General features: G+C 41.8%; 1 protein-coding gene across 1 annotated transcript in view; it reads left to right on the forward strand.

Moving 5' to 3' along the window:
• The first annotated feature begins 372 nt into the window (after nt 1-372).
• Nucleotides 373-13,997, forward strand: part of LOC117508369 (WD repeat-containing protein 49-like) — a 209,099-nt gene continuing 195,474 nt past the window's right edge. Inside the window, exons 1-3 of the mRNA XM_034168121.1 lie at nt 373-570; nt 5,673-5,768; nt 5,864-6,172. Of these exons, the coding sequence (XP_034024012.1) occupies nt 5,694-5,768; nt 5,864-6,172 (384 nt within the window). The 5' untranslated portion in view covers nt 373-570; nt 5,673-5,693. The remainder of the gene's footprint in view (nt 571-5,672; nt 5,769-5,863; nt 6,173-13,997) is intronic.

Here is a 13,997-nt window from a genome sequence, read left to right on the forward strand (position 1 = left end):
TTCCAAAGAGTTCTTTCTTTGTTTTTTTACTTTATTATTTCTATGTGCATATTGTGAGCAGGATGTGCCCTCAAAAGCCAATGAACAACAGTGCGGGCAGTAACATAAGAACACTTTTATGAGTGGCAGTAGAATACTGATGTTCCTGTGAATTGTGTGAGTGTGCAGGTTGGGTATCTGTGTAATTGAACCTTACACAGATTATCTTCTCTCCAGTGACTAATCTTTGAATAGAAGGGACACACACATACAAATGATAGGAGCTAGACCCACAAACACAGCTCTTTTTGACTACTTGGTTGCCAGGAAACTCTTTGAAAGTCTTTGAGAGTGAGGGATAATAAAAGAAAAGCAATGTGTGTGTGTTTGGGAATTGCAGCCAAGACTGTAATTGTTGATTGCTTCTTAGAACATTTTTGTGCTTCTCGTACAAATCTAAGGCTGCAACAGAGCAACAGCAGGCTGGAGATTTGTGACAGATTTTAAAACATCAGGTTTAAACTTTTAAAGCACCTTTGGAATCTTTTTCAGTGGACACATTTTTTTGAGAAAGTGAAATTGGATGCCTGGGTAAGTTTGTGGGTTTTTAACAAGAAATACGTGAGTGCACTGGCAAACCTGGAAACTATGAGACTGACAAAAGGTGCAGAACCACATGGAAATCTGATAGACGATCAGGATTTGGATTGATGTTCTTGTTTTGGGCATGCTGACTGTGCTGGTAGTTTCTGTCATGTTTGTTAGTTTTATTACCACAGAGAGGTTCTGCAGCACCAGGATAACACCAAGATAACCGCAGCTAACAAGAAACTGGAACAGTAGACATAAGATATGCTACAATACAATGATGTGACTTGCATTATGTTTTATTTTTCTATTCACTTATGTCTGCAGAGAGAGTTACGCTTTTGTCTGGTTCTCACCACCACCAGCCGATGAAGGATGGTGGAGATCTGTTGGATTCAATACAAGACACCCCATAATAATAATAATAATAAGGATTAAACAACGAGAAGCTGTGCATTATATGGTTTGAATGCACGGCACGGAGTCTAAAACATTCAAACCGTATAATTCATGGCTTCTCGTTGTTTAATCCGCTTATACCATGGTCCCACACAGTGAGCTAACACACAAATATTTAAGTTAACAGAACTTGATAAAAATGCGTAATTATTTGGGACTATTTTATGCCAGTCTCAAGACATTTTGCGCTTACAGAGTCTGCGGGCTCGCGCCACAGCGGGCCACTCACCCCGCCTCCCTCTTTGCTTTGTGGAGCTGCGGCCAACTCTGGCAAGAGGTCCAGAAACTACACTCGCTGTTTTGATGCGGAGCGCTGCAGCAGCCCGCAAGGATAAAGCTGTTGTCCTCTTCTTTCCCGTCTTCAATCTTGTCCAGTTTGTCCGATGTTAAATCTTTATGCCGTTGCTTTTGCTGTTCTTCTCGTCTGCTCTCCTCCTCTTTCCATTCCTCAAACGTTTTATTTTGGTCAAAAATATTAAAATTCACTTGGAAATCCATGTTTTATCGCGGTCCTGTCATTCACCTGACAAAATACAGCTGATCTGCGCCAACTGATTTGCGCGTTGCTATGGTGACAACCAGAGCGGAGTGATTATATAACAGTGACTTAACTCACCGAACTATGTGTGCGTATACACGAAAATAATGCACACCAGTTAGACATGGAATTCTCACTGACCATGGTATAATAATAATAATAATAGTAACAAGAGCAATCAACAATTTCTGATGTCTGCCAATCTGGATCCAGATCACGTCCAAAATTCAGTAGAGTCTTCCATGCCCTATTATCTATCTGTGGTACAAATTTGGTGAGAATCTGTGAAGTGGTTTTGATGTAATCCTTACAAGCCAATAAAGTGAAACTTCATCCAGAATCTGGATCCAGATCTCCTCCCAAATTCAGTGGAGTCTTCTATGGCCTAATATCTATCTATGGTGCAAATTTGTTGAGAATCCGTGAAGTAATTTTGACGTAATCCTCTAAAGCCTATATAACCTGAAACTTGATCCAGAATCCAAATCCAGATCATATCCAAACTTTAATGGAGTCTTCCATGGCCTAATATGTATATGTGGCACAAATTTGGTGAGAACTATGAAGTAGTTTTGATGTAATCCTTCAAAGCCTATATAAAGTCAAACTTGATTCAGAATCCATATCCGGATTATCTCCAAACTTTAATGGAGTCTTCCATGGCCTAATATCTATCTGTGGTGAAAATCTCGTCAAAATCCGTGCAGTAGTTTTGAAGAAATCCTGCTAACAGACAGATAGACAGACAGACAGACAAATAAACGAAGATGATTTTCTTACGTCCTTGGCAGATGTAATAACTTACATATATATATAGTGCCTTTCTAAATAAGGGACTGGAGTAGTCCAAGGGGACACCCATATTTCACCTGGCTGTGGCAGATAGACAGTTGCTTTCGAGAGGTGGGGATGGACAAGTTGTTTGCATGGGTAATTGATATCCAGAGCCCTAGGTGCTTCTGTGGTGTGGCAATACGTAGCACCAGCGTATACTCACTGACCTGACCTGTCAAGACACTCAAGGACACTTAACACAAAGGGGGTGTAGAGTTAAAGATTTTAGGTCTTAAGGATCAGATAAGATTTCAGCTGATTCTTCAAAGTGTCCAGACAAGAGTGTTGTAGATCACTTCTAGAAGAGAGAACGTAGGGGCTGTCACACTGAAGTCTTGTGTGGGGGATGGAGAACAGACCCTTGTTTGAGGACTGCAGAGACTGGGACAGGATGCAAGGATGAAGAAGGTCTAATATCTAATGAGGAGCAAGAACATGAAGAGATGTACAGATGAAGATGAGTATTTTATGGGCGATGCAGGACTTAAGCCAGTGAAGGTGAATGAGGGTAGGGGAGAAATACCACCAGGGCTTACTATTAGTGAGAAGCCTAGCAGTTGAGCTGTGCAAATACAGGAGCCTGTCCAAGGCGTTGCTTGTTAGACTGAACAGAATGGGAGTTGATGAAGGCATGGATAACAGATTCAGCCACAGAATTAGAACTGAGGGCCAGAGTCTGGAGATGTTTCTGAGATGGGTAAAATCAGAATTGGCGATGAATTTGAGTTTGGAGTGGGATGAAAAAATGGGGTCCAAAATGACCCCCAAGATATGGACCTCCAGGGATGGACATCCACAGGTCATTGCTAAAAGGGCTGGTTGTTTGCAGAATGATGTATCAAAGCATAATCACGAAAGGTTGAATGGAAGTGAAAAGTGTGGATGGAAAAGATGCACAAGCAGCAGGGATGACCGCAGCCTTGAGAAGATTACCAAGCAATGCTGATTCAAGACTTTGGGGAATCTTCAAAAGGAGTGGACTGAGGCTGGAGTTAGTGCATCAAGAACCATCACACACAGACGTGACCAGGAAATGGGCTATGAATGTCACATTCCTTGTGTCAGAAACGTCTTACATGAGCTAACGAAAAAAAGAACTGGACTTTTGCATAGTGGTCCAAAGTCCTTTTTTCAAATGAAATCAAATTTTGCATTTAATGTAAAAATCCAGGTCTCAGAGTCTGGAGGAAGAGTGGAGAGGCACAGAATCCAAATTGTTTGACATCCTGTGGGAAGTTTCCACAGTCAGCAATGATTTGTGGTGCTATGTCATCTGCTGGTGTTGGTCCACTATGTTTATAAGGTCCAAAAACAATGCAGCCATTTTCTAGGAGATTGACAAAGCAGTTACTAGTAGGTTTGGCACTGTGACAAACCTACTAGTGTGCAAGCGCGCTGTTTTTGCACAGTGGAAAGAGGATCCTTTTACCGTGACTGCATCAAAATTAACAGTTATCACTTAAAAAAAGTCATCATAACACAACATCACACTTATATAAACTTTGTAATTAATCTGTGGTTCCATTTTTAATGTTAGCAGCATTTCATTCAAGTGCGTGCTGAGACCTTTTCCTCTAAGAAATGCTGTCGAGAACACTCAGAAATGTTTTGATTTCAGTGCGAGATGTAAAACACAGAAAAACATAGAAAAACATAGAAGAATGGAAATAATGCACACCGCTATCCACCCCCAAAATTTCAAAGTGTGTCTTGGTACCTGAAGAATTTCAAATTCCGTTCTGCCATTTTCTTCTTAAAAAGCCTCCCTCTTTACTGTCACAGGGGCTGCAGCATCGTTCTCAGCCTCTGAGCGGATCGATCCCACAGCAGACAGCGCTGATGGAGTCGGCTGTGCACCTGCCTCCGTGATGCTCGGTGCAGGTGTGCCTCCTCCCCAGACGGCCCGGCGATCGCTGCACCCCGCACAGACTTTGGTCCCGCCAAGACGAAACAAAAAATGCAGAGATCATCCTCTGATCATCTGGATTCGTGTAACGCTTGCATTTTGTCATGGTTTGTGTCATCTGGATACAAATAGGATAAAATAAAGAGCTGAAGTTGTTTATGTGAAATTTCCCGAAAAAGCGGTTTGCGCGCCGATAGATTCCCACCAACTCTCCCGCTAAAACATCATGAGATGACACTACACTATAGCGGCGCTAGATGGCAGTATAACGGCGTAGCACCATTGTTCCATTGTCTGGGGAGAACCCTGATTTTATTCTTTAATTTCCAGGTATTTGCGGGCCAGTATGAGTCAGCCAAAGGACCGGATAATTAATTTTATAAAATATTCTAATATTTTGAGATGCAGATTTTTTTTCTTTACCATATTTTTTGTAGTTGTAAGCCATATTAATCAAAGTTAAAATAAAATAAAGCTTGAAACATTTTTCTTTATTTACAATGAGTCTAGAATATATACAATTTTCAGTTTCTGAAATGTAACAACAACAACAAAAAAAAAACCAAAACAAAAACCTTTTCATGCCTTCAGCATCTCTAGCACTTGTTTAAAAGTCACATCTGCTTAAAAGTCTACATTTGTGGTAACTGTACTGCAAATGTTTTTGAGTAGTTTCAATGGCAGCTTGTGACATAATGAAATCAGACCCTCAGAAACAAAGCAACTGAAACTGTGGATGAAACTGTGGAATAAGTCCATTTGTACTGTCTGTGATTGAATACATACAGATACACTTTCAAATTATTATTATTACTGTTATTAATAGCTAAAACACAATCAACAATCTCTGATCCATGTTCTAGCATGATTCAATCAGTATTACTCTGAGTCTTATGGGTTTTACTACTACAATGCTGAACTAAGTGGAATTGAGCAGACCATATGCTTAATCTTTTTTTTGGAAAAATTAAATTAAACAAAAATAAAACCATCAAGGATCAAGCTTGGCTTGAAAATAATTTTTTTTTTTCTAAATGCATTGCAGATTTGCTCAATTGGCAAGCATATATTTTGTCTTTAACGTGCTTGTAGTGTGGCTTGTGCTTGTGTTTTGTCTCAGAAAATACTAAAAGTATTGGATCAAGACGTCATATCAGCAGGTACTCAATATCATTTGATCGGCAACAAATCCTGATTGGGACATTCCTACCATCAACATACTGTACAAGTTTGCTCAGAGATTACTGGGAACATCTTATTTTGTCATTTGCAACATGTAAATGCGGCAAATCTGTTGACTAATTTATCAATCCATACTTACACTCTGGCTTATTAAAGTTGTCTAAAGTGTTAGTGATTGATTGACAGGTCTGAGCTGTAGCTGTATGAATGAGGATGGAGGTGACACAGCTTGAAAGCAGAATGAACACTGAAGACTACAGAAAGCTGCAGAGTCTCTTCATGGTGAGTCTTTGGCCTAAAGAGAAATTGTCTGCAGTCCATTTTGTTGCATAGGTACTGCAACAGCATAAAAATCTTTGTATTTCATCTTACTGCAGGATGCTTCCGGTGCATCTGTCTCTTTGTCCAGAACGGAATTCATCAATCTAGCTTGGTCATCAGTTGGCTGTGGCTCCAAGGAGGAATATGGCCTCCTGTTTGACAGTGTGGTTGTCACTCAGAAGCACCACAGCCTTCTACGAGACATAGATGGCGTGAAGGAGGAGGAAAACATTGACTGGGAAGGGTTGTGCTCTTTTCTGCTGCTGCAGCTTTCTGAGAAAGTGAATAACTCCAGAGCCAGTAACGTTCCTTACTGGAAGCCACCGTACACTTTGACCTGTCCACATCAAGACCCAATTCAAAAGGTAATATGCACAAATATTGTATTTGAAATTCTCTCTTTGGTGTAACTTTTAAAAATGTTTGTGCTTCACGCTGTGTAGCCTCAAGAGAAGCAGATTACCCAACAGAGGACACCAGAATTCGGTGTGTTATTCAGCTTACATACTGTTAAAATGAAAGGTGGGGGCAGTTTAAATTCTGCCCCCATTCTGCACAGCACTTACAGTGTAGAGGAAAATTGATGTTTGCCTCATCTTGTCAAGGCAGAAAGTACTGAAAGTACTGGGCCAGGGTCACCCCCTGCTGGCATTTGTCTTTGATGATATAACACCTTGTGTTTCTCCAAATTCATGACTAAACATCTGATCATGGCTGGACTAGCCAAAGGTCATGTATGCATTATGATTTCATTATGGGAGCGGTCCTTAACACAGCTCTCTGAGTGTGGAAAGCCAGAACGCTCTGTGGGTACATTTGCATGTGGTACCTGGTGGAACTTTTCCCAGTACACCTGTTTCCTGCTTCGAACAAAATTAAATCTCTCTGCATCATATGTCTGAATCCTGAGTGCTCCATGCATCACCTGTCTCATTTTATGCTGACATCATCACATAAATTCCACAATAAACAGTACAGTATCTATCTATGGGCTGGCTAGGATGTGAAGCAACTTCTTGGGATCCTGTGCATTCTTAAGGTGTCCCAGATAGTAGTCTGGTCAACCACATCAAATGCTTTTTTGAAAATCAAAATATGTAGCAAAGAAGCATTGGTGATGTTTGTGCTTGCATTCAGTGAGTAGACAGAGAGTTCAGGTATGGTTTATGGTCATCTTGAGTTTGAAGCCAGACTGCTCCGGTCACTGAGCAGCAAATAATTGTATCCTCTTAATAATAATGTTTTCAAACACCTTTCACAGCAGACAGCAGCATAATACCACCGAAATTATTACAATCCAGGTGAAGACCTATTGGTGTTCATTAAGGATGTGTTTTGGCTCCTACATTGTTGAATTCTTCCAATAGATTGGGTGTTGCATAGGGTTCTGAAAGCCAGTAACTGCAGTTATTTTTTTGTTGGTCAGGAAAGGTTTACCATACCTTGCTCTGTGCATGAAGCTGTAATCTTTACAGAATTTGGATTTCAATGAAGTGCAGAGAAAGACATTCAGTTATCTTAGAATAGACATTCATGTCTTTGTGTTCTTGGGAATGCTTCTGGTGCCATGAAGTTGCTGAACAGAGGTGTTTGGTGATGCTGCAGCCCAGTCTCGCATGTTTTTTTTTTTTTTGTGCTCTCGTGATGAAATGAGTCAAATTTTCATGACAGGGTTTTTTTTTTTTAACTCACTATTACTAACCCTACTCCTACCCCCAACCCTAACCTTAACCATAACCTAGTCTTACTCTTTCCCCCTACCCTAACCATACCCCCCCTCCCCCCCCGCTTCACTTTTAATTTCGTGCAGCCATCACGGAATGAATTAGAATGAATTTGTGCTGCCGTGACGAAAATGAGGCGCCTTTCGTCACAATATCATGAACCAATAGATTCAATGTTGCTGAATCATGACTTGCCGTGAGACTGGGTTGGATGCTGATACATTTTGGGTTTTGGTGATTCCTCTCTTAGGGTAGTATCTCAGTGGGCTATGACAGCCTCTGAACAAAATCCGCTACCAAATTTGTGCAGTTCGGGGCAAAGTTTGCAGCCGTTCTCCATCCCCCTCCTCAGTTGCAGGGCGGCGCCCACACGTCACTTCATTTTCGAACAAACCAAAAAATTTACAGCGATGAACTCCCTCGCCAAATTGCCAAGCAGGCACTCCGTACCCCCCACCATGTAGTCTCTCTGATTCAGAACATGCGCAACATGTGAGACAACTTGTGAGGGGTTGACATACACTTATCCTTCTATATCGGGGTGGGCAAGTTGTTCCAGAAAGGGCCGAGAGGGTGCAGGTTTTCTGTGCAGCCACTGATTCCACCAGGTGATTTCACTGATTAACTGATTCCATCTGCTCAAAGTGATGTTAATCAGTGAAATCACCTGGTGGAATCAGTGGCTTTAAAGAAAACCTGCACCCTCTTGGCCCTTTCTGGATTAAGTTGCCCACCCCTGTTCTATATGATTAGAGAGGAACAGCGTTTCAGGAAGTGACTGAACAGTCCTGCAGCTGGCTAGCAACCACATGGCATGCACGTGCGCTGGGCTGCACACATGAGCTACACAAATGGATTCATTGTGTTTATTTATTCACATATTTATTTTTCTGAGGAAAGAAGTGACTTTTAATGCTCCTGGTCGGGGCACACTCTATGTACATGCATGCTGGCTGGACGCACAAGCTGCACGAACCAGATTCATTGTGTTTACTGATTGATTGATTTATTTTTCTGAAGAAAGAAGTGGAAAGTAAGTTCTATGCTCCTGGTCGGCTCACACCCAATGTTCATGCACGCTGGGCTGGATGCATGAGCTGCACGAATCAGATTTATAGTGTTTATTTATTTATTTTTTGAGGACAGAATTGGAGTTAAGTTTAATGCTGCTGGCTGGTGGCCACCCGCTATGCATGTGTGCTACCTGATGGAATGCATTTTATGCATGGCCCGGCTGTGAAGGCGCAGTCTGGCTGTACATGCACGTCTTGTGTGTGTGTCATGCTCGGCCAAAGAGGAGAGCACACACTGAATGTTCTCTTTTTATTCATTCATTTTCTGAGGACCAGCGTCTAACGCTGCTGGCCGGTAGCAGGGACAGCAGACGTCACCTGTGCGGAGAACGTGGACGAGGTGATACAGATTTATTATTTTTATTTTCATTGTCTGTGAGGACAAGCAACAGAGACGCAGCTCAGTGGACATAATTCTGTAAGTCTGTGAGTGGTTGATCACGCTTTTCTTCTGATATTTAAAAAAATCATTATTTATTGATTTATAGTTTTCAGTGCTTTTTCTGCCTAAAGTTGGGAGAATTTTCACAACCTTTATCACATAATAATGTAATAGCTTACATCCATCCTGAGTACTATGTGCGCAAACTTCTGATCATTTCAGCGGTGCTGAAAATCTGTGGGAGCGCTGTGTGGTATTTGTGCACAAATCCTTGCACCTGCAGAGACTGTGTCAGTGGCGCTCGACCTTTGAGTGTGCACTGTGTGCTTGAGATTTTTGGTCATAATTTTCGCCGCCACTCCAGACGGCATTCTGGTGACAGTCGGCCATCATGTGCGCATGTGTCGGGAGGACCGATTCAGAGAGATTCCACATAAGAAAGTTATCACCTTTTCACCTTTCTTCATGCGAGTTTGTGTCTCCGCCTCCTCTCCACCAGTCGTACGCCAGTAAGATACTAGCCTTACTTTAAGATTGTGAGACTTGGAGGCAAACCAGCAATGTTCTGAGGATACTTGGGTACTGTTACCGTTGTGTCAAATGAATGGTTACTTTGGAAGACTAACATGAGGTGTATTATTTGCACTGTGACAGAGTGACATTCACCCTGGGTAGGCTGCCAGACTATCGCAGGGCCACATATAGACAAGAAAATTCACACTCACTCAGACCATCGGCCAATTTAAAGTGTCCAATTCACCATGTCTTTGGAAGTTAAAGGAAGGCAGAGCACCCAGACAGAACCCACACAAAAACATGCTTATTTAGTGTATGCTCCTTTCTCTGCCCCTGACCAAGACAGTGTCTACATCTGGCGTTTGTCCCTGGGTGCCGGACTGTGGCTGCCCGCTGCTCCTAGTGGTTGGATTGTGTCTAACTGGAATTAGGATGGATTAAATACAGAGGACAAATTCTGTCCTATTTTATGTACAATGACAATAAGGGCCCTTCTTCTTCTTCTTCTTCTTCTTCTTCATGTAAACTCCACAGAGAAAGCACCAGGTGGGAAGGTAGCACATGACCTTCTTGCTGTGAGGCAACAGTGCTGGAAAAAGTCAAGGGGACACCCACATTTCACCTGGCTGCAACAGAGGGATAGTTGCTTTCAAGAGGTGGGAATGGACTGGTTGTCTGCCTGAGTGGTTGCCATTCAGGAACCAAAGTGCCTCTCTAGTTTGGTGGATGTGGTGACATGTGGCACCATAACATATTCCCAGGCCTGACCCACACTAGTTTATTTTTACTGGTTATGAGTTCATTAGATTAGATTAGACAGAATTTTATTGATCCCTTGGGCAGACTCCCTCAGGGAAATTGAGTTTCCAGCAGCATTGTATAGCAGTACACAGGGTAAGAAACACACAAAGCATCAAAAGTGAATGTTAAAAAACAATTTGCAAATAAAAACACAAATATAAATACCAGACATACTGATCGCTACTGGTTTACTGGCTAGTACTGCTCCTCCCCTTCTCATCCTCTGTCTTCCTGTTACTCGTCCTCCCCCTGAGTGAGGAGTTGTACAGTCTGATGGCCTGATGGACAGAGGAGTTTTTCAGTCTGTTGGTCCTGCACTTGGGAAGGAGCAGTCTGTGGCTGAAGAGGTTCCTCTGGTTATTGATGAAGGTGTGCAGAGGGTGACTGGTTTCGTCCATAATGTCCAGCAGTTTGTCCAGTGTTCTCTTCTCTACCACCATCACCAGAGAGTCCAGCTTCATGCCAACCCACCTGATCAGTTTGTCCAGCCTGGATTTGTCCTTCTGGGATGTGCTCCCCCCACAGTACACCCCATGGAGTAAAAGAGGATACTGACTACTAATGGACTGGTAGAACATTCACAGGAGTTTCCTGTAGATGTTAAACGACCACAGCCCTATTGTTGCAGTATTAAATTGAACAGTTTTTCCCTTTTCTGATCCTTGCAGTGTTACTTTATGCCATATGAAATTGTATTTTCAACACTGTGGAGTATACTTAAACACTGTTCAAATCTTAAGTATAATTGCTTGGATATTGTTTATTAGAATACTACAGAGAAGAGTAGATTAGAGCCGGTAGCTGAGTGGATATGGAGCTGGTCTTCCAATATGTAGACCTGGGTCAGAATCCCGCTCATGTTACCTGCCTATGTCAGTGGACAAGACACTTAATCTACATTGTCTCAGTCTATCCAGCTGTGAATGGGTACTGGCCTCAGCTGGGGAAGTAACCTATGTTGGACTGGTGTACCGTCCAGGGGAAGTTGTAGACTCTCAGCATTGTTATAAAACTACAAATAAAATTCACATTATGTATTCTGTTCACATTATGTATTCTGTTTTTAATTTCTCACTCAACTTACAGACAAAATTAACATGATGCCTTCAGAGTTAAGTTACAGGTGAACATTTAACACTATGCTGATGTGCTCTACTCTGAGAAACACTTTAAATGCTACAGAGACTGTCAGAGTATCACTATTACACGTAAGTCTCTGGAAGTCTCACAGGACAAGTTGTGACATGCCCAGCTGTTACACAATTTCTTGGATACTCACTCGACTGAAAAGCCACCAAAAGCCGTCTGAATCTTCCGAATGGTTTCCAACATGGAGGTGTTTTTGTTGTGCGCCATTGCGGCTCCATCCTGATGCGCGAATTCCTCCCCACGTCTTTCATTACAAAATTTCCTGTAACAGTGGAATGTGCCGCAAAAGTGCTGATGTCCACGTCTTCTTTATTTCTCTGGGAGTCAGATGACGGTCCCACATCACCAGAGCATTCACTTTGGAAATGATCTGGTTGTTTCAGCCTGTCAATGGCCGCTCGGAGCGCGGTGCGCCCTCCGCCGCTGTGGGCCATCTTTAATCCGGTTGTAATGCTCCTTAATCTGTGTGACGCCCAGAGTATCCTCACCGAAAGCCGTCTGAATCTTCCGAATGGTTTCCACCTGGCTGTCTCTCACAGTTTCTGGAAAAATTTGATTCAGCGCTGCTCCAATCGCTCAGCCATTTCCCTGACAATGAAAATCCAACAAGGGGGGTGGACCAGTGCTCACTCAAAGTCTGCCCACAGGCGAATGACACAACTGACAGGCGTGAATAAACTCACGCATGCGCACGAAGGTTCAAGCTTGGCTGATGCAAGCGCACATGATTCAAATCCATATAGTTTTTTAAAAAAATAAAAAGGCTGGATAGTTTTCTAACAGACCTCGTAAAAGTTGAGAATGTCTTTGTCTCAGTAGAACTACACAAAAACCCAAACAAGGATGGGCAGCAAAATTGTGCAGCAAAAAGCGCTCTTTGTCACTTTTTTGTAGAAAGTCTAGAAAATAAAGGTGTGCGATTAGCTAACATCAAACTAGCTTATGGTTGACAAGTAGTTGCTTACCTTCGTAGTTGATATATAAACTTTAAAACATTCCTCAGGTGTGCTGGAAATAATGTGTTGACCATTCTCTGGATATAATTGGTGATTTTTTTGTAAAATATATTTGAGACAATGTTAAAAATATTGACATATGTCCAGTAAATTGTAATTCCCCAACATGAGAAAGTGAAAGTCCTCAAACTGCAGTCATGTCCAGACAATAGCAGCCACTCAAAGCTAATACTTTAGGGAGATGCACAGTTCAGTTTATTGTTGAGGCTGGAGTTTGTTTGCCATATAACAGAATGGTCTATTGCACTGTTTTATCAGAGGAAATGTCATTTAGTGACTGTATATCCAAAACTCTGCTGACAGGATGAAATTGTACATTATTAACCATTCTGTCAGAAAACCTTATAAAGTATTAGGCTCATGTCTTGCTCATCAAAATGGCACACTTCTTCAGAGATAAATGGCTTGAGGCTCTTTAGGTTTGAAATCTATCAATTAATATGTAAATGAAGTGGCTACTGTAAGTGCAGGCTGCTGTGAATAAAGTGATGTCTCATCACTTTAATCTTTCAGTCCCAAGAATGTCAAAATGTCAGAATGTTGTCAGTTATTTTCCAACTGGCTGAAAAGTTCAGACTTATTCAGATCAATCCTGACAGCAATATTTGTCTGAAAGCCACACAACCACACTGAAAAGTGGATTTCAATGTGTATAATACTAATAGCTATGTCCTGTCCAACTTACACTTTCTTCATCAGTTTCTTTAAGCCTTGTTCTCTTTCTTTGGGCATTATTTATTGGAATACCACAGACAAGGGCCTCAGGTTATGTTTGTTGTATGTAAACATGCAGGAATCTCATGTTGTTTCTCCTTTATTTTCAATGGGAATTGCTGTGAGCCGTGATCGCTCACTGTTCTTGTCAAAGTGAAGTTTATACTTTAACGCCCTGCTTATTGTCCTTTTATTGTTTGTGCTGTTCGTTCTGGCATATATATATATATATATAAATTATATGTTTATATATATATACACACTCAACAAAAATATAAATGCAACACTTTTGGTTTTGCTCCCATTTTGTATGAGATGAACTCAAAGATCTAAAACTTTTTCCACATACACAATATCACCATTTCCCTCAAATATTGTTCACAAACCAGTCTAAATCTGTGATAGTGAGCACTTCTCCTTTGCTGAGATAATCCATCCCACCTCACCTCACAGGTGTGCCATATCAAGATGCTGATTAGACACCATGATTAGTGCACAGGTGTGCCTTAGACTGCCCACAATAAAAGGCCACTCTGAAAGGTGCAGTTTTATCACACAGCACAATGCCACAGATGTCGCAAGATTTGAGGGAGCGTGCAATTGGCATGCTGACAGCAGGAATGTCAACCAGAGCTGTTGCTCGTGTATTGAATGTTCATTTCTCTACCATAAGCCGTCTCCAAAGGCGTTTCAGAGAATTTGGCAGTACATCCAACCAGCCTCACAACCGCAGAACACGTGTAACCACACCAGCCCAGGACCTCCACATCCAGCATGTTCACCTCCAAGATCGTCTGAGACCAGCCACTCAGACA

The sequence above is a fragment of the Thalassophryne amazonica genome, chromosome 4, assembly GCF_902500255.1.
Source record: "Thalassophryne amazonica chromosome 4, fThaAma1.1, whole genome shotgun sequence".
Taxonomy (NCBI): Eukaryota; Metazoa; Chordata; class Actinopteri; order Batrachoidiformes; family Batrachoididae; genus Thalassophryne; species Thalassophryne amazonica.